The sequence below is a fragment of the Ipomoea triloba genome, chromosome 13 (assembly GCF_003576645.1).
Source record: "Ipomoea triloba cultivar NCNSP0323 chromosome 13, ASM357664v1".
NCBI lineage: Eukaryota > Viridiplantae > Streptophyta > Magnoliopsida > Solanales > Convolvulaceae > Ipomoea > Ipomoea triloba.
Genome location: NC_044928.1, coordinates 27,999,860 through 28,027,831, shown reverse-complemented (window position 1 = coordinate 28,027,831; position 27,972 = coordinate 27,999,860). Strand labels below are relative to the sequence as shown.

The 27,972-nt window shown below is 35.7% G+C and overlaps 2 protein-coding genes across 2 annotated transcripts; one reads left to right on the top strand and one right to left on the bottom strand.

The window, feature by feature from the left end:
• Positions 1 to 30: 30 nt before the first annotated feature.
• Positions 31 to 12,407, bottom strand: LOC116002167 (flowering time control protein FCA). The gene is made up of 19 exons (XM_031242230.1): positions 11,900 to 12,407; positions 11,402 to 11,472; positions 10,078 to 10,156; positions 6,313 to 6,447; positions 6,051 to 6,118; positions 5,557 to 5,623; positions 4,362 to 4,441; positions 4,178 to 4,242; positions 3,786 to 3,842; positions 3,544 to 3,706; positions 3,312 to 3,359; positions 3,145 to 3,213; positions 2,553 to 3,065; positions 2,057 to 2,242; positions 1,747 to 1,965; positions 1,624 to 1,662; positions 647 to 712; positions 519 to 564; positions 31 to 397 (listed from the first exon to the last, which is right to left on the bottom strand). The coding sequence occupies exons 1-19, from the start codon at positions 12,258 to 12,260 to the stop codon at positions 390 to 392; spliced, it is 2,340 nt and encodes a 779-aa protein (XP_031098090.1). The 5' UTR covers positions 12,261 to 12,407; the 3' UTR covers positions 31 to 389.
• Positions 12,408 to 16,052: 3,645 nt separating this feature from the next.
• On the top strand, positions 16,053 to 20,960 carry LOC116002744 (galactokinase). Its single transcript, XM_031242912.1, has 13 exons — positions 16,053 to 16,450; positions 16,665 to 16,852; positions 17,075 to 17,121; positions 17,328 to 17,422; positions 17,534 to 17,616; positions 17,823 to 17,891; positions 18,303 to 18,488; positions 18,599 to 18,733; positions 18,892 to 19,026; positions 19,210 to 19,280; positions 19,670 to 19,747; positions 20,087 to 20,228; positions 20,645 to 20,960. Exons 1-13 carry the CDS (start codon positions 16,288 to 16,290, stop codon positions 20,753 to 20,755), a joined length of 1,503 nt encoding a protein of 500 aa, XP_031098772.1. The 5' UTR covers positions 16,053 to 16,287; the 3' UTR covers positions 20,756 to 20,960.
• The last annotated feature ends 7,012 nt before the right edge of the window (positions 20,961 to 27,972 follow it).

Sequence of the window (27,972 nt, the reverse complement as noted above, 5' to 3'; positions counted from 1 at the left end):
ATCTAATATTACCCTATATAAGTCTATAACTCAAGGATTAAAAGTGCACTCTATTATAGATCAACGACCTAATTAACAGTATAATTAAATATGTGCTGATTCAGCTAATGTGTCATGTGACCACTAAATTTGGTAGTATACAGAATTACAGACTAGCAAATTGTGTAACACTATAGTATAACAGAAACTACACTGCTTGATGGGTATACAAGGAAGCAGATGAACATTAGATTTATGGCACAGTACATTAAAGATTTTGTCATGAAGCAAAATTTCTAATATTACATGCACTATCCCAGTCTTGAAGCTGCTTGAGTCTCTGCTTCCAGCAGGCTATGTTCGAGCCGTCATGGCATGGGCATGGTTTTGTCGACTGGTCGCATAGGATTTCAGGTTCCTAAAGAAGAACACCGTCATCATTAGAATAGAATAGAGGATTAGTCATTCTAGTTTTGTAGTCGCTGAAGGCCCCCCATGATTCTGAAGTGAGTTAGATCAGACAATTTATAGATACGTACCTGCAGGCTTGTTCTTCCACATCCATTCCTGACCAGCTTGAAAGCCCTGCAAACAAGGACATAAAGTATGCTTAAAATATGTACTTGAATTGAAAACAACACAGACATTGAACGTAGAACACATTAACCTGTTGGAAGCGCGATGGATCATTTACTGAACCAGCTACATGTGGTAATTGTGAATAAGAATGTTCCTGCAATTCCCAAATTCCAAAGTGGATAAGGTCAAAGTTAAAGGATACCATTCAGAAATCACAACCCCCCAAAACACACACATCATGATTCTCTATAGCTGCAAATACTTGTATGCACCTAGCTAGAAGCACCATTTCTTGTGGGCAAAATTTGTAATGGCATACTGTAATTCCTTTCTAATTGAAATTAATGATAAAGGAAATTGAATTTATTAATCTTTGTATACTTGCTGTACTTATGCTCTGAAAGATGTGCATAAGTTTTTTCATTCATGGCATAGGTATTTATATACTGTGAATATGATTTTACAATAAGTACAACATTCACATTAGCGTATATGTATATGCTATGTAATATGCACATTGAGCATGCATTTCCTGAATATGTAGTCATTTTGTACCAATGCTAGTTGTTGAACATGCATGTAAATTCATTTGGACATCTATGGTATAGAATATGTATATTCATAGTGTACCTGCATAGAATCTGAATATACATTTCGTTACTAAAATGTAAACTAAAAGTTTGAAATAGCTATTATATATGTATATAATAGCATTTGAACATATATTGCATATCATTGGGACATGCATATTAAATCATCTGAATTTCTATATAGATCTAAACATGTAAGTGAATGAACATGTAAGTAGAGGAAAGCAATCACTCAAATGCCATGGAATAGAAATGGTGAGTTAAAGCTGTAATGTCATATTCTGATGTATGGTTGTATTCAATCACTTTAGGCTCATTTTCACTTACAGTTTTGCCATCTAAAAAATATGAAACGTTATTCTAACTAAACACCACTGATATTTTATTGTACGGTCCATTTTCACAAAGCTCTATGCTGATAAGTTGCAAAAAATGACGAAACTCAATAAGTTCGAGAACAATAAGCATTGTATACCTGATTACTCCGTTGACCAGTTGCTCCAGGAACCTGATACTGGCAAATGAAAAACAACACATAATGAAGAATTGAATAAAATATGTGACCTATATATATATATCAAGTGAGACTGAAACTAACTGATGAATGTTGAGATGTTTGTTGCAACTGTTGTGGAGGGCGGAATTGGATCTGAAGTGGATTCTGATACTGTCCTTGCATCTGAGGTGCTTGCTGTGGAGATATAACCTGAGGATAAGACTGCATCTGAGGCTGTTGGATGGAAGGTTTTGTTTGATGTGTCTGCTTCTGCTGCTGCTGCTGTTGTTCATACAAAGTCAACTCATCTGGCTTTTCCCACTAAACACCAAAAAGTAAAAGCAAATTATAATCAGATCTTAAAAAGAGTAAAGCATCTTAACTAGCAGATTATTTATGCTCGGATATTTACTTTGCTTTCACCAGTTACACTGTTGTGGTAGTACTTGTATCCGTCAGGGGCAGTGTGTTCTGTCCAGTCACATTTTAAAGTAGCAACGGTGTGACTAGTTGCGGGAGCAGCAGGTGCCGCAGATGTAGGAGGTGATTGAAAAGAAGTAATTGCAGGTGCAGGCTGCATAGTCCCAGGCCAAGAAGACTGCAGGAAAAAGATGTATCCTCAGCTTATGGCATTCGAATGTCCATTCATGATCAGGAAGTAAGCATCATATTTGAAATTTGAGAGAGGAAAATTATTTGTTAACAAAAAGCAAAAACAGGTGCCACTCACACAATAGCCCTGAGCTCAATACAATAGCATAGATATGAGAACCCAGAACTCTTTGATGTAAGGACAGTTAGAAAATTTGCAAATCTAAATAATCCCTGACATTTGATAGTCTTATAGAAAATGTTTAACAAGAAATCCCACAAAAAGATTTGAAAGAAATACTTGAAAATTGATGTACCTGTTTAGCAGCCTGTGAACCCTGCTGGGTTGTTAAGTTTTGATTTGACGGCTGCATCATCTGCAGTTGTTGCTGAAGCTGAGAGAAGGCTTGCTGTGATGACTGAAAGCTTGCCTGTAAAGTTTGTGTCTGTTGTGACAGCATCTGGGCTAACTGAGAAGGCGATTGGTGAAGATGTTGAAGGGACTGTTGAGCAGGCAGTTGTTGGTTTGCCAGGCCAGATGGTACAGTCTGCTGCACTTGGGGTTGAGTCATAGCAAACTCCCCATGCAAACCAGGCTGCTGAGATGTCATTGCCTGACTAACTGGACTTTGACCAGCAGATTGGGGCATCTGAACTTGATGAAGCTGCCGGAGCAAAGCAGGAGAATTTTGCGTTTGAGAGTAGGGTGTTGACACTGGTTGCTGTAGTTGCAGGGAAGAAGGCAAGTGTTGTGGTGATGGAAGTGGCTTCTGCAACGGAGAAATTTGCGGGCCAACTGAATGGTTTTGCACCAATGGCTGGTTCAAACTCTGAAATAAAATTCACTATTTAGGTGAAGAAGTTCAACAAATTGAAAGCAGAACTAATGAAGTTTCAATTGCTTTGCACCTGTTGTGACATAGAAGATGAAACAGAAAGTCCCAGATATGAACCATCTCCACTGCCACCATGGCCACCCTAAAAATTTTACGAAAGCAACATGAAGCTAATAACTGTTGATGGGACAATACTTCAATGTAACATGTTTATCAAATTAAGTATCAATTGCATTATACCTGTTGTGAAGTAGAAGAAACTGGAAATGAATTGTCACTACTGCCCCCCTAAAATTTATTGCAAGTAACATGAAGACAACATTATAAACATGTAACAATGTTAATTTGCATGCCCACCCAACCCCCAACCCCCCCCCCAAAGGGGGGTGGGGTATAAGTTACTATGGAAAAAAGTAAATGAACAAAAACCCTTCAAAAAGTTTGTAAATTTTAGTGGAATATTTTTCCTTACCAGTGCAGATGACACTTGCACATCATTTGATCTAAGAGGAAACTGATTTCCAAAACCATGGATGCTAGCATTAGATATTGGTCCAGGATTTGGAGCAGCCATAGGACGCCATGCATTAGGAGCAATCTGATCGTGCACAGGCTCGCTAAGAGTTGGAGGTGGTCTATGTGAAGGCATTAAGCAAAAGATTAACACGAATAACATAAAATGGAATGCAAATAGAAATATTGATAGGATCATACCTAATTCCAGGTGCTTGAAAGTGAGGCCCAGAGCCAGGCCCCCCAAATGATGGACCTCTGAAAACAAAAGGAAACCATATGAAGTAAACAATAGACACACGGGAAGGTAAAGAAAGGAGCAAGTATTAAAGAAAACAATTTATAATTGGTACTAGAAAATAGAATAACAACTCTCAAAAGCATCATAAAACTACTTAATTTCAGTGGAAGTGCTTACGTGTGAATGCTCAACTTTTATTTACAGTATTTTCCTTTTATACAAGTGTGTGGATGTTCAAATTAATATGCCATAAACAGCATATGCAGTTATAGAAAAACCACTGGTTTCAAGAAGACAGGAGTCCTATCATTACTTCTGAAATGAAAACAATGGCTAAAATAGAAACTTCAACCTTGACTCTCCAGCTCTAGGCCTCTTAGGGTCAGCAAATCGAACAGTCAATGGCTGATCACATCCCTGGTATTCAAAAGGAGATTATTAATTGATTCAGGTGCAAATACTAATCGAAAAAGGATCAAGGCTCAAACAATAGCAGTATAGCACACTGACAACTGATGAAAACTCAGTGAACTTACTCTCATTGTAAACTTTCCACTAAGAGCATTAATTGCTGCCAATGCCATCTCTCTATTTGAATATTTGACAAATCCACATCCTTCAAAGCATTTCAAAAACAAAGAGTTAGGAAAAGGTAATATAACTATTGCACAGACAAGTAAACAACATAGTTATCACGGCGCCCTGTTAAGTCGCGGCGCCCCCCGACCGCCATGTCGCCTAGGCGACTAGGCGCCCGCCTAGGCGTTGCCTAGGCGACAAGTTAAAAAATACTATAATATATATATATAAATAATTAAACATATAAATTGTACTGCATCTGCCTACTGCCTACTGCCTACTGTCTAGCCTACTGCTCACTGCCCAGCCTACTGCCCACTGCCCACTGCCCACTGCCCACTGATATTATTGACCAAAGAAGTGGGCGAAGAAAAACAGTCGCAGCTGCATAAAACCAAAGAAATGGAGAAGAAAGAAGAAGAGGAAAGAATAAGAAAGAAGGACGACTCAGGCGGTGGGAGGGCGACAGCGATGGCGATGGGCGACGCCGGTGGGAGTGCGACGGCGACGCCGGTGGGAGTGCGACGGCGGCGGCGATGGGAGTGCGACGGCGACGGCTGTGGGAGACATTAGTCGACGCACTAGATCTGAAATGCTTTCTTCTTCTCTATTCTTATTAGGTCAAAGACGCCGGAGCTTGCCTCACCGTTTTCAGGCGAGGCGAAGCCTCCAGGCGTCCTGTCTCCACCGACAGGACGCCAAGGCGTCGCCTAGTCGACGACTAGGCGACGCCGTGATAACTATGGTAAACAATAACTAAAACAAATAAACAAAGATGCAAAGACCAAAATAAATAATAAAGATGGATTTTTAACATCACATGTTCACACACCCTGTAATCAATCCCACTTTCTTTCATTCAAAAACTATTGTTTTCAACAACATTATAAGGCTAATAAAATGGAGAAATTTATAAGATACTAAAAACAGGAATGACTGCTCAACTACTTAGAAATAGAATGATGTTCAACATACAAGTAATGCACTTGCACTATAGACTTATGAATCACAGCTCAAATCTTTTGATGCATGCAAACAAAGATCAATATGAGGCATCATCACCAAACGAGGAGTGTTTCTTTTAATATCATGCAATCAAGTGTGCAGGGTACAGAGTATAAAATAGGATCAGAGAAAAATGCAATGACAAACCACGACTCTGCTTCATCTCATCACGCATGAGATAGACATCTTCAACACGGCCATAAGGAGAAAAAATCTGGAGAAAGGAAATACCAATAATAGTTAGTTAAGCAGTCAAATGATACAATAAACTGATAAATTAATGTGTAAAAAAGTAAACCACAGAAATTCTTCTTTCTTCTTCTTCTTCTTTGACTAAAAGGTCATAATTTGTGAGAAAAACTTAATATCTTCTAGAGATTCAAATTCCCATGCACTTGGTCACATGTCTTAGAATTCATTACTACAAACATTTTATATAAACATTTTTAAGTCCCTTTTTAAGTTTTTATGATCTTTGTCGGTTTGTCCTTCAGGGGCTTTTGGAGATACAAGGTAAGATGGATCAAGTCTGAAGGCATAAATTTTCTGATTGCCTTTGATACTCAGCTTAAGCTAAAGGAAAACACCAAAATGAAACAATTGCAATCATGAAAAAGTTTCATTTTATGCACCAAACATACCTCTTCAACTTCCTTCACTGAAGCTTGTTTGTTCAGTGACCCAACAAACAACTTATACTCAACTGTACCTGTAGAGAACATATGAAGGGTAAAAGAATTTGCATATAAAAGTTAGTACCAACTTGTCAGTGCAGAATGAAGAAAGTCCCAAAAGCAAAGGGAATAAGGCACTTGGCAGTTGGCAATCATTGAAACGAATATAGTGGAGTTTTAAATGTTGAAATGTTCAAAAGAAAATATACTGCAATCAGTTTTACATTACCAAGTCGTTCTCGTTCACCATCAGCATATCTGACTTGAATAGGACCTGTTCCCCCTTGTAAAGTAAAATTGTTATGCAAAGCTCTAATGGCTCTATCAGCATCTTCAGGAGCAGCATATTTAATAAAGCAACATCCTGCAGAAGTAAAAAAATCGTGCTCTCATATCATCACATAACAATTATCTTCACTAAAACTTTACAAGCCAGCACCATACAGATGCTTCATGCTTGAGAAATACTTGAAAATTCATTATTTGGTTGAAATAGACAACTAAGTGGCTTCAGGTAATTATTGGGCAGCAGACAACAAAAGTAGATTGCCAATTTTTATTAGTAACTGCATATTCATTTATTATTTGTACTAATCCAAACTTCAGGTCCCTGTGAATCTAAAATGTTCAACTCAAACATCAATCTAATACCGCATGAAAAGCCTGTTCACGCTTGTATTGAAGTTTACCACTGCTATATGTACTGGAAAAAATGCATTGGATTGAGAAACTAAATGATGTTCAACAGCATCCACATAATATACTCAAATGTAGAAAAAAAAAAAAAAAAATACCAAGATTGTAAAAGAAAGAATAGCGCACTGTTACCACAGACATTGAGAAGCCACTGTGGGCTCACATATAGCACACAACATTTACTAATCACCACCACAAACTGCCCCAAAAAAATTAATACTCCGAAAATAATAACATGACCTTGATTCACCAAAGTGCAATTCATGATTTGCAGAGAACATTCACTACCTCAGAAACTAGATGTCTCTTATGTTCATCAACATTCATGAACAAAATTCAAGATAAATATACTTGGCATTGCAAAACAAGCAAGGGAAAAAAAGCCTCTACATAGAGCTTATTAACTATGATGGGGAAAACCTTGAGAATCTCAAATCTAAGGGCATCGCGTAGATTTAAAGTCAAGGGTGCACCGTGCACATAATTGAGCATTAGTTGAAATGATGTGATTCATGATTGTAAATTGTAATGCTTAAAATCCAAACGATAGAAGAAAACAATGGGCAGCCCAGCTAAATCAAGTTGCTACTTGCTAGCTTATCATCACAGCCTTCAGCAATGAAGAGCCATCAAAACAGACAAAATCTTAGAGAGATAAAAAATATACAAATCAAGCAATTCGAAATGCATGAGCCTGATGTGTAGAACTGAACGAAGGCTGTTCATTCACCAGGCAGAAAATCACAAAATCCATCAGCATTGACTTGAAGGAATCACCAAAGATCCTCACTATCAGTGAAACCAATAGAAAATTGAAAAACAATAATAATAATAATAATAATAATAATAATAACTACATTGCGGACAAGAAGCTGATAGCAAAAATTGAAATCACTCCAGACAGGAAGAGACTGTAAGGGACAGCCCCGTAACTAAAAAACAGCTTCTAGTCATACACAAAGATACCACAAGAGACATTTCATGGAAAAGAGATAGCACATCATCTTAGTAGTAACCAAGCAAAAGTGATATGGCTGTAAAGACAAATTTGGACTTGCTCCTTTTTGATAAAATAATGCTTTCCATCATCTACAGCTGTCTCAAATTGTGGACAGTTTCATTGAAAATGGTATCATTTTCACATCATATTTAACCAATCCAATAGAACTTTGCGCTGTACAATTTACCAGAAATATTCAAATACATTAAAGATGTCCACTTCAATCTACTCAAGGGGTCTCAAGCTATGCATATCCTTGTGCTCTACTTAATTTGAAGCAGAGGCATTTCCTCCAGACAATGGCTACTACACGGCAAATATCAATCAGTCTTCTAGAATAGGAACACACTCATATAGCGCATACCAAGCTACCAATCAAAGCCCGAGTACATTGTATTGTCACCAACATAAAAGCAAAAACATACACTAACAGCCACATGCAAATGGCAAAATGGACTAATTTGGTATCTCATACATGACAGAGACATCAACTTTTCAAAATACTAAAGAAAAAATTGCATACTAGAAATTGAATTCAATCATAAAGATCACAATTTTAGCAACTGCACCAGACATATCCATCATACCCAAAATGAAAACATTCCATTTGTCAAAAGCAAATGGAGCAAACCTTAAACAAGTGGCAAACTTCATTGGGAAAGCAGAATAAGACATCTTCCGAAATCTAAAGCATTGGGCATCCCATCAATATAAAGCAAAGGTCTAAACACTAAGAAAACCTCAAACTAGGTGACCCAAAGGTCAAAGTCTATACATAAATAGGCACACCTTGTGTAACAACACCACAATTCATTAACTATGAAAAAGCACTCCACTAGAAATTGCATCAAATCATGGAGGATTCTAGGCATCAACCACAGAGAAGAATATACCATAATCCATCAATCAAATATAAACAACACCTGATGGCTCAAATTCAACAGAACAACCAATTTTCAGTTATGATTCCATCAAACAAATATTAAGGCCCATTGGAAATCAGGCTCAAACTAGAGAGGCATCGCAACTTAGCACTAGTCCCCATGCCACCATCAATGGATTTCCATGTAGAATAACAGACTTAGTAACAACCATCATATCCTTGCTAAAAATTTTATAATGATGCATCCCTGTATACAGCCTTACCATCTCATAAACCCAAAATCAGATGTTGCCATGTTGGACATGCCAACAACACTGGCAACTCTACCAAAGCATCATTGGCACCTGTGCCCAAAAACATCCACCAACTATTTGAAAGCATTGGGGCACATGGCATGAAAATTTAAAAGCAGCAAACATGGTAACTAACCATAAGCAGTAAATAGCCATCCACTAGGACCACAAAAGTAAACAATCATTCAGAATTTAGATAATTGAAAGATGGATAGAGTAAGCGTCCAAGGAGTTTAGGCACTATTAATAAACTAGGAGAATGGAAACAGACTATGACTAATGTATCTTTGTGTTTCATACAACAAAAATTAGTACAACACTTCAACTCCAATCATATCTAGGAATTCCATATATGCACAGGAATTTTACACTTCACTGCAATGGAATCAGAAAATCCACTCAGACTCTCGCACTAACACATTGTACTCAAAGGAGAGATTGATAATTAACTCAACCACTAAAAGAAAACAACAAACAAGGCCATGATGTAATCAATCAGCAGAATATTTTTCCCAATTCCATCACATAGCTTCCACATCACAGAGAACAAATTTAAATGACCAATTGGTAATACACATCCTAATTTACAGCAACCATGCATACCTGTAAAACACATTGAAACTGAAGCAATAAAAGAAGTTTACTTGTGACGAATGTCTGGAGAAAGAAAATAGTTGAATAATACAGGCAACAAAATGAGCAACTTCCAAACAAATAAGAAATGGAGAAGCCACACTGAACATCTGGAGCTAAAAGGTTACTAAAGACATCGATTAGCAATATACCAAACATCAATCATATCAAGGATCGTACAACAGTTCCAATTTAACACATAAAGAGAAAAGCGGTTATAGAAATCCCTAATACATTGCATTTACCCCAACTGGATATTGTAGTACATCACACACATGATCACTGATTTACAGTTTTCTACTGTCCAAGTAAAGGTAGATTTTATGTTTATACTTCTCGCCTTCTTGATTGACTTGACGAGCAACCAATTGGGGAAATTAACCAACACGAAACAAAAGCTTACAGTTGCTCCTCTCAGCCACTCAAAGGACCTGAAAAGATATTTACATAGATCTCAATGAATTTAATAAAATACTGTACTGCACATACCTTGTGGCTGTCCCGTTCGCTTATCTTTAATCAAAGCAACCTCAAGCACACGTCCATGTTCTTCAAATAAAGGCCGGATCTGAAAACAACCAAAAATTTAAAAAAAAAGGTCTCAACTGAATTTAAACTTAGCAGTAACCCTAATGAAGAGACAGAAGCACAATTTGGTATGAGGGTGTCTTGCTTTGAGGGTTCAAAAATAACATGACATAAGGTATCTATTGGGTCTCCACATCAAATTAAAAATTTCGTCTGAATTTATACTAACTTTTGTCCAAGTGAAGAGATTACTAGTATTAGACAAATCAGCCCAATGAAATTCCTAGAAGCTGGCCTAATGGTCTAATTAAACTGTTGTCACTATAACTATATGAGAAAAAGAAGCAAATCAACAATACTAAAATATAAAATAAATTCACATTCAGTCAAATGGAAACAGTACAGTTGAACCAAATATAGAGAGCTGGAGAGCAATATGATCTTAGATGGTTTAGTAACATAATGAAACCAAAAACACACCTGAAAAGGAGGAGGATGTTAGATGTATACCCATTATAGACATGTTTATTTAATGGTTATCTCTAATTCTCTATTCATAAATAGCCAAAAGAGCTGCTTTTTTTATAAACAAATATAGTCCTATGGGTTCTTTCTCACTTCTTTTTGGTGTATTCAATAAGTACTCTGATTCAAGGGTTTACTTTTTTCTTTCAGAGACATCACTACAATCCCACTAGAAGTCTATTTTCAACTCAAGACCTACAACGAAAATCATTCCACCACCAATTCACCAAACCAAGCACAAGCTTCTTTTCCTAAGAGGTTTATGATTAAGTTAACTACTATCCTATTTACATTGAACTTTAAAGTCAACCTTCTCTTACAAAAGAATATGTTATTCAATGTTTCTAAAGTTGGAGCTATTCACTTAATGTTTTACAAGTACTTTTGGAAAAATCCAATGAGTTTATAAATACACAAATAACATTCTTTCCTGAACAAAGTTGAACTACAAATTGTGTTCAAAAGTTCAGGAGATTAGAATTCTGTCCAATATAAACTATTGAGAATTTTCTGCCAAACTGAAAATTACCAACATAGCACTGGTAGTATATGCCTAGTAGGACCTAATAGCAGCTTGTATACTTCAAATTAAAACTTAAATCTGAACCTAATACGTAAACTGCATTTTAATGCATTGATATCGATGAATTATTTTGTTTCCACATACCTGTTTTGCAATATCATGATCCAAAAAAAAAAAAAAAAAGTAATAATAATAATAATAATATGGTGTTTCAAATACAGAGAAGGGAAGACTTACATCTTCTTCTGTTACTGTTCTTGGGACAGATCCAACAAACAGTTTAGCAAAACTGCCTCCATCGAAGTGTTCTGGAAACAATTTTTCATAAGTGCATGTACATGAAATAAATAATGCAGAATCACAAAGTGAAAGAATATTGAGAAGGGAACAATTGAGCATTCACTTAATACCAACAATAAAGCATATGTTACTATTTCAGAAAACAGTTTTCCACAATAGGAATTGTACATATGTAAATACATAAAATATGTCAAATAAACTTAGATGGTGCTTTTCATAAACTTAAACCTTCAAATGCAACCAGGTTGGTAAGGCATAGTTAGAGTTCAAATTGCAGAAAGCTCAATTTCATAAAGCTAAATTACTGAGTTTGAGATTGAATAGTTCATATAATTCGCTTCAATAAGCATATCAACAAACATATAAACATCAATTTGAACTAATATAGAGCTACAAATTACAATATTTTTCAAAATAAAACGTCACCGGAAATACCTGGAGAGCTTCCTCCTCTACCGGAAAAGGGATAAGCTCGTTTTTGCCCCGACACAGGTGGCATCTGGTAACCAGAATTATATCCTCCGCCACCGCCGCCGTCACCTCCGCCGCCCGCTGGTCGGAAACCTCCCACCCCAGCTCCACCAGTGGCGGGAGGGAAACGAGGCGGGCTATCAAATGCTCGGCGTTCTCCTCCGCGGCCAGAACCGCGGTAATTGCTAGGGCTACGGTGCTGGTGGTGGCTCACGGGGGCGTCGGAGGAAGAACGCATCGAGGAGTGGGGCCCACCCCTGGAAGGTCTATAGTGGTGTTGCGATTCCATGTGGTCGCCGTAACTCTCTCCCCTGTATCTCTCCATCGTCGGCGAAACCTGAAAACCGCCGGAACAAAACGGAGAAGCGATAGAGATAAGAAATCAACGAAGGTGAGAATCGACGACGAGAGAGTGAGGGAGAGAGAGAGACAAGAGGCGCGTCTATCTGCAGCTCGGGACAGTGTTAAGGTCAAAGCGCCAAAAGGTAAGTAGTCTGATGCCAGCTAAATACGATGTCGTTTCCTCGTTTTCAGACAATCAGAAAGAAGCTCTTTTGGCCTTCATTTTCCACTCCGTAACAGTCTGGTTATTTTATCAACAATAAATACTAGGAATGTTTTCTTCTTCTTTCTTTTTTGTTTTTTTTTTTTTGCAAACGGAATGTTTTCTAAATATTTCGTTTTGAAAGGGTGATCTTTCACGAGGTCCTCTGTGTAACGTCATTGAGGCGTGAACAAAGTTTTGACCAATATTTATTATTTAGGAAACTAGCATTTTGTACCCTTATGTGTCAAAATTTAATAATTTATACTTAATATTAAAATATTGTTAAATAAAAATGATTAAAAGTTTCATTTAAATTATATATCACAATTTCTTCAAATGATAAATTTTAATTATTATATTTGAATAACATTTTAAAAAATTGTGTAGTACTAAAAAAAATATTTAAAAAATTGTATTTTTTGTTTAATAATAGTGTACACAACTTTTATAAATTTTTTACAACAAAAATAAAAATTATATAAATATATATAATACTACGCTAACACCCACATATATTAGTATATATACACAAATAGTATATGTATTATATACACATACGGTTATTGATTAAATAATAATCTACATGTAAATTACTTGTTATATGATAATTAAAGAATAAAAATAATTATGATAGTCGTATCACGTATGTGTATGGTAATAGTGGTGGGGTCATTAAATAATAGAGTTTATTACCGAAATGGTCCCTCGACTATTGCGAAATTACCAATTTGGTTCTCGATAATTTTTTGTGCCCAATTAAGTCCCTCGACTTTGAATATTTTAACCAATTTAGTCCTCCGTTATTTTTGCCGTTAAACATCCGTTAAAGTGAGGACCAAATTGGTAATTTTGCTATAGTCAATGGACCAAACCTGTAATTTTGCTATAACCAATAGACCATTTCAGTGAAAATTTAATTACCAATATGGTCCCTTGACTATAGCAAAATTACCAATTTGGTTCCGATTTAACGGCAAAATAAACGTAGGATCAAATTGGTTAAAATTTTCAAAGTCGAGGGACTTAATTGGACACGAAAAATTGTTGAGAACCAAATTGGTAATTTCGTAATAGTCGAGGGACCATTTCGATAATAAACTCTTAAATAATAACACAATTATAACAGTGTAAGTGTATATTTGTGTAACAAAACATTAATAAGCATAATTTGTCAAATAAAATAGGGAAAATGGTCAAATACACCCTCAAAACTTTAGGTAATAAGTCAATTAAACTTTTGAAAATTGCAATTAAATCCACAAACATGTCATCGGCCACTAATTGGTCGCCTTCTCCATCAGTAACACATTGATTGTGATTGAACTTGAACATGTGACATTCCATTAGGAATAGTCACAATAACACCTTATTGTCAATATTGAACAAGCACTATATTGTAAAGAATTATGAATACTAAAAAAACCACTTGTTTAAAAAAAAAAACAAAAAAAAAACACTTGTTTTCAAGTATTATTGATTAATGTAATAAATTTTATTGATTGATAATTGTTTGGGCTTAAGTTGGCCCAAAAATGTTCAACTGACAGTCTCCAAACCCCAAATGATCCGTAAAGCCTTGTAACAAATTATTGGTCCACATAGCTATGTGGACCATAATCAAATGTACATTTTTAATATACTAAATATACATTATTTTTGTACTGAATGTACATTATTTTTATAGTATAAAAATAATGTATATTCAGTACACAAATAATGTACATCCCCTGAATATAATGTACATTATTTTTATACTGAATGTACATTATTTAATAGTATAGTCCACACAGCTGTGTGGACCATGGTCCACACAATAATGATTGCTATTTATTCCATTTAATCAAATTATCTCCATTATTCACATAGAAGCAAAAAAATATGATGGCTTCTACCAAAAGCCTTGTGGTCAAGCGGCATAGCTGTGTCTCAAGCCCTCAGTCACAAGTTTGAGATACTACATTATAACAGAGTCAATAGTATTCAAAAAAAAAAATTATGATGGCTTCTAGGTTTGAAGTTTCTCAACTTGATTTGAAATTTTATGAACCCCGAGATATTCCGTCATTGTTTTGTGATAGATGTTATGAGAATTGTTTGATCTAAATTTATGCAATTTTTTTGTCCTTATCAATAAAGTTGTCTCTATTTGCATATCACCATTGTGATAAATAAGCGGTTGAAAAGAATTTGGAGTTGTTTCGTTGAATATGCACATTGTGAACCTAATAGTTACGATGATTCTATGACTTTGCATTGTGTAGACGTGTTGAATTCCATTATATGGTATTCATATATTATTTATAACATATTGTGTTAGTATGCGACGGTACCGTCGTCAATCGCTAAAATTTTCTTTTTGAACATTAAATGACCTGCTAGTGCATGTCATTTATCGATTTTTAGGATAACCAAATTAACAGATTAAAGGACTCAAATGGCAAATCAAAATGTCGATCATGATTACACACAAAGGTATAATGCAACGTGAGAATGGGTACAAGTATGGAGCGTTGACACGTGGTGGGTCCGCTTTGACGCTGTCGTTTTGTTTCAGATGGGAAGGCGATGCTTCTATAATCAATTTGATTTTGATTCTGATTGCACGTGAGATAATGGCTCAAACTTCAAAATAATGGTGAACATTTTTTTGGGAATCAAAATCCAACTCCTATCCAAGTAACATTTACAACACTTTTGATGGGAGGGAATTATAATTTTTTTCCATATAATTATGAAAACAAATAAACTATTTTATTTGGTTTGAGCTCATTTTCATTTTATATACGGAATAATTTAAATCTTATTTCTCTTGATATTTTTTATTTTGTGATTTTTGAAAAGAAAAGAAAAACATTAAGACAAAATCACTATTTTTTTAAAAATTACTTTTCTTTTTCATAACATAAAATTAATATTCCATTGTTATGGTATAATAAGTATGAACATTTTAGTCTTTATATTATTTATTATATTTCAGTTAACGTTAATACCAAATATTGTAATTGAAATTCATAGTAAGTCTATTAATGAAAACCAAACAATATAATTTAAAATTTCACTTTATTCCTACATTATTCATTTTCTATGGAATAGCAATTCATTTTCTCACTAATTATCTTATTGTCAAGTGATAGAGACCAAAGGGGATTTTAAAAAAAAATTATAATAAAGTTAAAAAAAAAAACCTTTAAACACACTCGGCGAGCAATGTTATGCACAAAATGCACACCATCATAGTTTCTTCTTCTTATTCTTCTTGGGTCCACCAAAAACTCACACTTCGATAATATACTCTTATATTTGTCCTCCGCAACATACATAAAAAAATAAAAAATACATGAACTATAATTTATAATACCAAATTTCTTCCATATAATATAATTTATTTACCAAATTTATTGCTGTATACCTAGGGAATAGCAAAATTTAGTTAGAGAAAAAATTGATAATGACCCAAAAGTTTAGGACCTTCATCCAACTAATTAATACACATATATATACCCAAACTTCCATTTTTACCCTTAAATCCTCAATCATAAACTATCATGAACTGATGAATATGAACTTCTCCTAATCGGCTAATCATAATCCTAATCAATCCAAAAAGCTTTTTGACCTTGTCATTATTTGCACACCACCGTCACGCGCCACCAACGAAGCCACGCTCCGACGGTTCCGTGTTATTATAAAATGCCTTCCACAAAGCTCAGTTCATAATCAGAAGGAGAGAAAATCGTAAGAGCTTGCTTGCAGTGGTGATTCTAGGTTTCCACAGAGTACTCAAAGAGGATCGGGTTGATTGATAATGGCGAGACACGAAGAGCTTCCGGTCCCGACTTACTCCTCCCTTGAGCCGGTCTACGGCGGCGGCTCGCAGCTCGAGGAAGCGCAGCAGCGGTTCAATCGCATCAAGGAAAAGTTCGTTGAATTCTATGGCCAACCTCCCGATATTTACACTCGCTCTCCAGGTAAAAGCATGTTTTTACTCTGTGTCATAATTATGTTGGATTATTCGGTGTTGATTTGATGGTTTATGATTTACCTTTTTTACCATGGGATGATTGTTATGGTAGAATTGGATTCTCTTAGATGCGCACTGTTTTACTGGATTTACTGTGTGTTAATGATGGTGCCTTTATTCTATTATTATTATTGTTGTTGTTGTGGCTTTTTGGTGTGTAGGGAGAGTGAATTTGATAGGAGAGCATATAGACTATGAAGGATACTCTGTGTTGCCCATGGCGATTCGTCAAGATACGATCGTGGCAATTCGGAAGCACAGTGCGGATAAGACCGAGAAGGTTCTTAGAATTGCTAATGTCAATAACGAGAAATATTCCATGTGCACTTATCCGGCTATTCCCGACCAGGTTTCGCCATCTTTTCGTTACTAATTCTCTTCGAATCTTTCAAGCTTGCTTTTTTATTATGCTTTTCGTTGTTAAATAACCTTTTCTTATGCCCAATTGTTAGTTATTAGCATGAATTTTTGGATTATGTTAAATTTTGTCATCTTTTTGTTAGTAATGTTTGGGTTATGAATAATACTACTTTACTAAATATTCATGAACAAACTATATTTGTGTCTGCAGGAAATTGATCTGAAGAATCACAAATGGGGTCATTATTTTATTTGTGGGTAAGATCTGAATTTTTATGCTGATATTGCACTTTACACTTGTTTGTTTAGTACTTTAGTACTCCATAGTTTCTCTCCAAAGAATATTTACATTATTTTTTCTTCTACTCCTTTCCTCCTATTCACTATAGGGAAATGTTGTTGGGTGTTACACCATTCAAATGGTTGTTTATTTAGTTAAATCATGATATGTATGGTTTCTCCAGGTATAAAGGTTTTTATGAGTATGCCAAATCGAAAGGAATAGATGTTGGTGCACCAGTTGGACTTGATGTTGTCATTGATGGCATAGTTCCAACAGGTATTTACTTTTTGCATTTTTTTGTCTGTCTGTATTTTGGTATGAAAAATGGAACACAGTAACTATTGATGCATAGGATTGAATTCTGAAACATATCCTTTGTCTGCCTAGGTTCTGGACTTTCAAGTTCTGCTGCATTTGTTTGCTCTTCCACTATAGCTATAATGGCTTCTTTTGGTGTGAGCATTCCAAAGGTACTAATGGCCAAATGAACACGATATGATTGTACCTTTCATCATATGGAAATTTTTTCGAAAACATCTAAACATTGCTCTCCATTGTATATCCCCCCAGTATTTTCTTTTTTGAGTTGAAATTCCAATGTCTAGTACATGGTTTCAACTTGCAATGAGTTTCTATTGCATTCTTCGGAAGTAAGAATGATTTTTTTTCTCCACAGAAAGAACTTGCTCAACTTGCATGTGAATGTGAAAGACACATTGGCACACAGTCTGGTGGAATGGATCAGGTATCACTATATCCCTTTCTTTTTCTCCTAAGCATGTTTTGTTTACCGAGCATCACTAGCAAAATTACAGTATGTGAATATGGTTCAAGAACTTCTTAGGTCATACTTTCTCCTGTTTAATCTTCTGCATCAGTACTGTATTTCTTTTATCAGCTTTGGTGAATGGATGATTAAATCTTAAGTTCTTATGGTGTATAAATTGTATATTTTGGAAACTTGAGTACTCTTGTCAGCTTAGAGTTTTTGTTCGTCATAGGTGATGAACAATATGTTAGATGTCTGAAGCCCTGAAAAGGGTGCAGATGGATTTGTTCTCCCATAGATACATGGATTGCCCCCATTTCTTTAGTTTCTCACCTCAGGTTAATGTTTGGTATATTAAAGAATAAGGATTGTTTTTTTCCTCCACAGGCAATTTCTATTATGGCTCAATCTGGATTTGCAGAGTTGATCGATTTCAACCCAATACGGGCTACTGATGTGCAGCTCCCTGCTGGTGGATCTTTTGTTATAGCTCATTCATTGGCTGAATCCCAGAAGGCAGTTACTGCTGCTGTCAACTATAATAATCGGGTTGTTGAATGCAGGCTCGCTGCTGTAAGTTTCTGCTTAATACATGCATATTACTAATATGGTTTACTATGCACTTACATTGTGAACTTTCTATGCAATGCCGTTAAATGAAATGCAATTATGGTGTATTGCAGATTGTTCTGGGAATAAAGCTTGGGATGGAACCCGGTGAAGCCCTATCTAAAGTGAAAACTCTTTCAGATGTCGAAGGGTTATGTGTGTCATTTGCTGGTACTCGTGGATCTTCTGATCCTGTCCTTGCGGTCAAGGTATCTGCTTTTTTCTCTTTTTCATTTATTTAGCAGGCTGTACAACTTTGAACCGTTTTGTTTCAGTTATGCTATAAAAGAAGTATTTTCTTATACCCTCTGGTTTATTTAATCTCCTGCATGGTTTCAGTTCATGAGTGCTATTTTTGGTGCATCAGGAACATCTGAAGGAAGAACCATACAGTGCCGAAGATATTGAAAAGGTTATAAACGAAAAGCTGCAAACTATCTTTGCAAATTCTCAAACTTCTTTGGATGTGATAAAGGCTGCAAAGTCCTACAAATTGCATCAGGTGATTCCATATAAATATAAATAAGTATTTATTTGTTTATTTACTTGCTCCATTGTTATTTTCTGACATGTTTTAGAATAATAGTATGATGATATATTTGCCTGTGAGCTTAATCCGTGATGCATTTATTCTTTTAGATAATACCCATCTTCTAGAGTTTAATATTTCACATTTACATTGCAGAGAGCTGCTCATGTGTACTCTGAGTCCAAGCGTGTGTATGCTTTTAAGGACACTGTAACATCAAAATTAAGGTGAGTTACAATGGGTCAATTCTTTAACATACTGAAAATTTTGGTTAATCAACTTTTCTTTTGTACTTCTGTCCTGGTTTAGCCGAGTTTATTTGGGCTTATCTTCTCGAAACCGAGAAGCTGACAACAAATGCTAAAAGTATGGAAAGTTTTTGTGAATAGATAAGACTACAAAAGTGAAAAACTGGCTCTATGTTCAAGGCCTTTTTAGAGAACCAGAGAAAGCTGGACCATACAGCAAACATAATCGAAATATAATATCCTCTATTTGCCAATGGCAATGCCGGGGGTTTAACAAAGTATTTGTCATGTCAAATGTAATACTAGCGTATCTTGACCACATGCTTGTTTGGAATTTAGCCTTACATTTCAATGCTTTCTCACCGCAGTGAAGAAGAAATGCTGAATAAGCTCGGTGAACTCATGAACGAGAGCCATCACAGTTGTAGTGTTCTCTACGAGTGCAGGTAGTGTCTATTCCCCTGATATTGATGTGCTGCCTGCTATAACATAGATTTGTGGTTACTCAATTATTGGAAATACCTTAGCTTGAAACCAAATTAAAGAAAATGCGATGAGAACACAATATTTGTATTGATAGAATTCTATGATTACAATGGTAGAGATAGAAGATATATATACAAGAAGAGTCTCGGGGAGACCAGGATAGATAGTCCTAACATGGCTCAGATACATAGAGTCCTAACAAATGCCATGTCTTTATTCTGCACTCCATAGTTTGATATCTTCCATATAAATATTTGCATCACATTTCCGAGACCTTACATCCTCCTATAAACAAACAGCTGCCCGGAGCTGGAAGAACTCGTAAAGATTTGCCGGGATAATGGTGCTCTGGGAGCGAGGCTTACGGGAGCGGGATGGGGTGGCTGTGCTGTAGCTCTAGTGAAAGAAAGTCACATTCCTCATTTCATACTCAATCTGAAGGTTAGATCACTCTCTAAACCACTGTTGCAAAAAAATCGGTCTAGATCACTCTCTAAACCACTGTTGCAAAAAATTCGGTCTAGGTGCCCCTAGACTGTTGTGATTTCCCTCCTAGGCGCCTGCCTAGCGCATAATTCGGCCAACTCCGCTGAGTTATCTTATCTATTTTGATCAAGTTAACTGAGTTAATCCGGTCAGCTCGGCTTTGCTAATTATATATATATATACCCACACACGTGCACTGTTTTTATTTTTTTAGTTAGCCGCATAGGAACCAGGCTAGGCAGCCTAGGTGCTTGACTAACGCCTAACGCTTACTGCAACCATGTTCTAAACTGAACAAAGCAAAATCGTTTTTATTCTGGGCTCAATACAAATGATCTCTTCTTAATTCTTCTGTTGTTTTACTTGTTTAGGAGCAATTTTATCAATCAAGAATTGATAAAGGAGTGATCAACAGAAATGATCTTGGCATGTATGTTTTTGCTTCCAATCCATCCAGCGGTGCTGCCATTCTAAAACTTTAATCCAGCCGTCGATCTTGGTCGTCTTTGATATTTAATTGGAAAACAGAATAATAATAAATTTTTATTGGGTTAGCTAGCGTGCATGCATGTTGTTTAGTTCGCAGCTAGCTAGCTTGATTTTGTGTTTTGTTCAAGTGTATCTAATTACAAACAATCATTAGACTTTCAATAATAAATTAATACGGAGTAATAGTTAAATAAATAATGTCGATATTTGTAGCCACTCGCCAACCGCCGCATATGCCCGGCATTTTCACGTTTTTCGCGTGTGGATGACAAAAGGGTGGGGGAGTATATATGAATTATGCATCGGTTACGTTGAATATAAGATTAAGAAAATGTCATGTTAATTTTATAAATATTACAAAATTTAAAGTTTGTAATATTTATAAAATTCATTTAATTTTTTCTTTCTTATACTCTCATAATAGTGTTAATTTTATAAATATTACAAAATTTAAAGTTTGTAATATTTATAAAATTCATTTAATTTTTTCTTTCTTATACTTTCATAATGTACTAGGGATTGACCGATTGGGTGGGGAAGGGAAGGGGACGTGTATGTGTCCCCGGTGGTGTGGCGATCAAGAATCCTTAGCTTGTACGAAGTCGGGAAGAAATTGTTATCATTGATTATATTAATCGAGGAGAAATTTTCATCATCATTAATATTTTAAGTCTTATATGTAATATTTTATAATATAAATGTAGTACTTTATAGCATAAACTTACACCATTTTGCAATAAATAAAATAATAACATAATAGAGTTGTAGATATCACCAATACTTTAAGCCATATAATATATATACTTTATAGTATAAATGTGATACTTTATAGACAAATTATACTCCGTAATAGACAATTTGTAAGAAATAAAATGTAATTACATGCCAAACACCAATCCTTAGCGGTAGAGGTATTGAGTTGATAGTATAAATACTTTATAGCAAAATTATAATAGATAATTTGCTTCCATAAAATAATATTATTAAGCTCATATGTTATAAGACCCAAAATTTCCTAACATTACCCGTCTTAGGCCTAGGGAGTTAACTACACGGTAAGAAAACAATAAATAAATTAAGGGGTTTGTTGCAAATAAAACTACATAAAAAAATACTTAATTTGTAATTTAAGGGTTAAACTTCAGATAAATTTCCAAATTATTACAAAAATCACAATTAAGCGATTGAACACTAAAAAAAATTTCAAATTAACTGATTGAATTCAATATATATACAACGACATAACCCCAATTCCGAAGGACCGGTGCGGTGAATTTGATTTGTGAATCTGTCATTTTCTTTCCTTTTCTAGGGTTTTATATGACTTTAAACATTAAATACCAAATATTAAATTTCCTTAAAAAATAAGATACTAAATTAGATAAAATTTTCATTTACCATATTATAAACACGTAAAAGACATTCTCACGCGGTTTCATTTATTAGGTTATGCCAAGATAAGCCATTGACTTGAGTCGAGGCTAAGCTAGATCAAGTACCTCAATAAGTCAAAGAGGGGTATACCCCAATAAATCAAAAAGCGATCACGATTCACGACTAAGCTAATTAAGGACAGTCCTCCTCAATTCTACTCAACAAATTAAAAGACAAATATTAACTTTTTAATTGTTATTTACAACTATATAGTCATCTTTAATTTTCTGATAGATGCTTAGATGACCATTACCCTTTGTCCAAATTTAGACAAATTAAAGATCAGAAGCCATGCATATATAGTCGTCTTCATCTTTGAATGAAGATTGCACATTATCATAACACAAAGATTCATATGATTAGCATACCCAGTATCCAGAAACATAATTTCAAACTAAAAATTCTTTCAAAAACACTTCAAAATGCATCAAAAGAGAACAAACAGTATGGTATCATTGTTGTTACATAGCTTGTAGTCTAAAGGCATAAAACTAAAAGTTTGTATAGATGGGATAATCTTGAAATCAATTCCATTCTTGAATCTTGACTGTATCAAAACCAAATAACAGCAAAATGACTGGGGAATTACTTCTTGTTATTATTGGCCTTTCGGAGCAACTTAAACTGGAAAGTTGACCCTTTGTAGTCCCAGTAAAGCCCAATCTCATCCTCAATTCCCATGCTCCGATCCTTGAACAAATCCATGCAAGCCAAAGTATAATCATCACTGGGCAGAATCTCAAAGGCGGCGCCGTACCTTTTAGGGTTATTCTGGTCAGTCACATCCCAAACAATCACATTAGTCTTTTGCCCTAACACCGTCTGATTAGCCATGCAGAGCGTCCAGTACCGGAAAACATGCTCAAACGCCTCCGCAAACGGCGCCACAAGTTTCCCGGTGATCACCTGCTTATAAGGGAGAAAAAAGTGAGTTATCAAAGCAATGTGGGACAAAAAATAAGGCCAAAAACTCATAAACTCCGGCCGACAATCACCTCGTAGTGAGACAGCGCCTTGCGGATCTGCCACGGGTTGGCCGGGTCGGGCGCCGCCGGCGGGACGACGTCGCGGGCCTCGACGAGGACCCGGGAGACCTGCCACGGGGAGTTGGTGGCCTTGCAGGCATCCTCCTCCGCCTTGCTGGGGATGAAGTTGTAGAAGAAGGTTTTCTTGATCATCTTGGAGCAAGGGAAGAGGTAAATCCGCTCCATCTTTATAGGATGGGGAATGATGGGAGGGATACAAGGGTTTTAGTGTGCGCTGCGCTATTTATGGAATGTGGTGTGGATATTGGTAATATATATTTTCCAATATATAAGATCTTTTCCCTTTTGGAATTTGAAGATATTTTTGTTATTCTTTAGGTAATTAATATTCTTTAGTGAAACGGGATGGATATAAGATTTATTATGTAATGCTTTTTTTTTCTTTTTTTTTTTTAATGGGGTAATGAGTAATATTTTTCAATAAAATTATAGTGATACTAATTAAAGTCAATATGAATGGATGCTTAGGTAGAGACATTAGTAAAATGTGTCGCGACAATTTAGTGTGTGACTCTTTGGGGAATTGGATTGCGGGATTTATGTATATAGGTGAGGGGAGTAGTATTGAAGAGGACGACTGTTGGGTGGTTACGTTCTAAAGGGTTTGAATATTGTATGAGATAGGGGTTTCTGTCAAGTTATCAGAGAAAGTGATTCGAATATGAGTAGACGCGACAATGATTAGAGGGTAGCTAGTGGATTGTCATGGAGTCTTTTATGGGGAATATTGGATGCATACATGTAACTTATGGGACGACCTTGGGACTGTTGGGAGTTACAGGGGGACGACGTAGCATTGAAGAGGCTGAGGGCTAGGTGCTTAGGAACAATTTGAATATTGTAACGGATAGGGGTTCTGTCAAGTTATCATGGAAAGCTTAGCGCAACAACGGTTAGGGGATGGTGAATTGTCAAGGGGTTATTTATGAGGAATATTGGATACATACATGTAACTTACGGGACGACCTTGGGAGTTACAGGTGAGCGGAGTAGTATTGAAGAGACTGAGGGTTGGGTAGTTCGAAAGGGTTTGAATATTTGATGGGATAGGGGTTTCTGTCAAGTTATCATAGAAAGCGATTCAAAGCAATTAAATAATGGTTAGGGGGTGGTGAATTGCCGATGGGCCTTTTATGGGAAATATTGGATGCATGCATGCAACTTACGAGACGACCTTGGGAGTTACAGGTGTGGGGATTAGTATTGAATAGGTTGAGGGTTGGGTGGTTCAAAAGGCTTTGAATATTGTATGGGGATAGGGTGTTGTCAAGTTATCATGGAAAGCGATCTAGAGCAATTAAATAATGGTCAAGGGTGGTGAATTGCCAAGGGGTTATTTATAGGGTATATTGGATGCATACATGTAACTTACGCGACGACCTTTGGAGTTATAGGTGTAGGGAGTAGTATTGAAAAGGTTGAGGCTTGGGGGATTCGAAAGGATTTGAATATCGTATGAGATAGGGATTTCTGTCAAGTTATCAAGGAAAGTGATTCAAAGCAATTAAACAATGGCTAGGGATGGCGAATTGTATATATAGAGGTTATTTATGGGGAACATTGGATGCATGTATGCAACTTACGCGGTGACCTTGGGAGTTACAAGTGCAGGGAGTAGTATTGAAGAGGTTGAAGGTTGGGTGATCTTTAAAGGGTTTGAATATTTTATGGGGTAGGGGTTTCTATCAGGGTTGGGGTGGGTGGGGTGGGGGGGTAGTATCCTTTATGGGGAATATTAGATGCATGAAGGTAACTTACGGGATGAACTTGGGAGTTAACGATTTTGCATGTATGCAATGAGTAAATGCGTAACAGTGGTTTGTCTGTCGTATTATGCTCTCGAGTTATAAGTTCTTGAAATGCCACATCATCACCTCCATTGAATTCTCTCCAATGATCTTTTAAACATTCCCAAGTGGAGGATGGTTACCGTTTCAACTTTGTTATAGTTTCTTTTTTTGAATTTCCTTTCCTTTAAAAAGAAAAAAAAAGATCGCCTAACTTAATGTACGTCACAACTGAAGGCAACAATGTGCGGGTTTGAATCCCACTATAAACATGAATGAGAAAAAGACTTAGGATTATTCATTTGTTATATTTTTAATAGAGATAAATGATTTTTTTAGTCCCTCAATTACAACCAAAGTGTAGATTTAGTCGTCCAATTATTTGAAGTGTAGATTTAGTCCTTCATGTATTGTCAAAGTGACTAATTTGATATATCGAGACTTTTTTGCCACCAATATATCACTTAATAAAGTAACTGATTTGGTACTTCTGGCATTAAAAATATGCCACTTTAATAGTAAATGAATGACTAAATCTACATCGCAAATGATTTACATTCACTTTAATGGGTCTTCAATGGATTTATCTTATGCTGGTTGCGTTATTAATGATTGCAAAGTTATTCAAAGACACTTTGAAGTCGTACTGTCAGTTGGTTTTATTTCTAGATCAGTGAATAAGTTTGTTCACGTTTTAGTTAGGTCTGCTGGTTCTCAACATGGTCCTTTTGTTTAGATTTCTTATATTCCTCCTTGTATTGAATGTTTGATTTAATGAAGTATCCTATTTTCCTTTATATATAAAAAAAAAAGAATCTGCATCACAAATAATTGAAGGAATAAGTCTATGCTTCGCTTAAAAAAGGCTAAAAATGTTATTTTCTCTTTAGTAAAAATGCGGTCGGACCCCTATCTTGCAGAAACAATGGCGGTTAAGGAAGCGCTTTCTTGGCTTAAGGCTCGCGGCGTGAATCGTGTTATCTTGGAGACAGATTGTTTACATTTTTGCTCTTCATTTAATTTCTCGTGTCTTGATCTGTCTTATGTTGGTATTCTAATTAAGCAATGCCATTCTATTGCGAGAGACATTGGGGACGTTGTTGCCTGCCATGTCAAAGGTCAGTTAATCAAGTAGCTCATGTGCTTACACGGGCGACTGAATCTGCATATGTCCTTGGTGTTTGGGACTATGTTCCCCCGGATTGTATTTCAAACTTGGTTCTTGTTTGATGTTAATGAAGTTGCTTTGTTATTAAAAAAAAGTATAATTGATTAATTGAATAATAAATTTGGTAAGATATTTCAATTTAATTGAGATATGCTTGTAATTATGGATAAAGTTGTCTGAGGAAGCACGAGTTAAATTTAGGGTCCGTTTGGAAACCTGAAAAGTGACTTCCGGAAGAAAAAAGTTTCAATTTGGTATAAAACGTCTTCCTAATTTTTTAGTCGGAATACATTTTTTTAGACTTTTTATTCTTCATTTCTCTTCCCTTTCTTCTTCTTTACCCATCATGTGACTGTTGTAAGTCAAACACGCTTAACCACATAGTTTTTTGGCAATTTGTTTGTCATATTCTACTTAAAACCAATTGGTGATAAGTATGCGGACATTAACTGTACTATTTAACCACATCTCTCCATGGTAAACTACAATGTCATGTCTCGAATCAAACAGTGGTTGAACTCGGTCAACCCGACCGACGCCAGCATTACCACCACAACCACCGCCGCTATTTATACAACCACCACCAACACCATTATCACAACCACTACCATACCACCATTACCACCGCCACTTATACCACTACCACCAAGACCAACACCATGACCACCACTTCCTCCACCACTGTCACACAACCACCACAACCAACACCACCACCACTACCTCTACAAACACCACCACTGCCACCAACACCACCATATCCACCACCACTACCACAAACACTAACACCACCGCAACCACCATCATTTGCACCACACCACACCGCCACCACTATCACTACATATTATTATTATTATTATTATTATTATTATTATTATTATTATTATTGGAATTGGAATTAATGATCGCTTTGGTCTTTCGACAATGCCGTAATTACCAAATTGGTTCTCAACTATCATTTTTGACCGATTAAATCCTCAACTATTAATTTTGTAACTGATTTTGTCCTCCGTAATTAGTAAATTGGTACTTGATCAGTTTGACAGAGGACAAAATTGGTCACGAGATCAATAGTTGAGAGATGTCAAAATATTAATTTTAGGTTAAAAAAAGAAATGAGTAATTTTGTCTCAAAATTATTTTTCTTTTCCTAAAATCCATGGAATTGAAATACCAAGGGGGGTATGGAATTTTAATTCCCTCCAACCAAATGAAGAAATTTGTTTGCCTTCAAAATTATGTGAGAATTAGGTAGAAAAGAATTTGTAATTCACTCTAACCTAACGCCCATGTGAAAATAATTTTTCAAAATTTAGACAATTAAAAGAATCTTTTTTTTTTCCTTCCAAATTTCAAATTATAGAAACAAGTAAAAAAATCTACAATTTATTTCTTATGTGTGATTTGTGAGCTATTATACATAAGCGAAATTTATTCAATCAGTGCATATTTTAATAATAATTACGAATTTCTCATGTCATCCAGAAAATAAAATAAAATAATAATAAACAATTTAATGGTACGATCCAAAAAATATGACACAATTTTGCATTGAGAAAACGTGTAATTTTTCTCCTTGACGTGTTCAACGTACCAAGCCCATCCGACTCGTTTGGACCAGCCCATTCACAGCTCAGATTAATTTCATTACCATTTTTATTTTAATATTAATTCAAACTTAAATTAAATGTCAAATTTATACAAGTTATTATACACTTGCTGTATTTACAATGTTCAAATACAAGACTTTATGTAAAGAACCCAAATTCCTTTTCTAC

Excerpts from the sequence above, each read along its gene's own strand:
- LOC116002167 (XM_031242230.1), bottom strand. The coding sequence starts at position 12,260 with ATGGAGAGATACAGGGGAGAGAGTTACGGCGACCACATGGAATCGCAA. Across the intron at positions 4,442-5,556 it reads TGAGATGAAGCAGAGTCGTG|GATGTGGATTTGTCAAATAT; the intron begins GTTTGTCATTGC and ends AATGCTTTGAAG. Across the intron at positions 3,707-3,785 it reads TTTCAAGCACCTGGAATTAG|ACCACCTCCAACTCTTAGCG; the intron begins GTATGATCCTAT and ends GCCTTCACATAG.
- LOC116002744 (XM_031242912.1), top strand. The coding sequence starts at position 16,288 with ATGGCGAGACACGAAGAGCTTCCGGTCCCGACTTACTCCTCCCTTGAG. Across the intron at positions 17,617-17,822 it reads TTGGTGTGAGCATTCCAAAG|AAAGAACTTGCTCAACTTGC; the intron begins GTACTAATGGCC and ends TTTTCTCCACAG. Across the intron at positions 19,027-19,209 it reads AGTCCTACAAATTGCATCAG|AGAGCTGCTCATGTGTACTC; the intron begins GTGATTCCATAT and ends TTTACATTGCAG.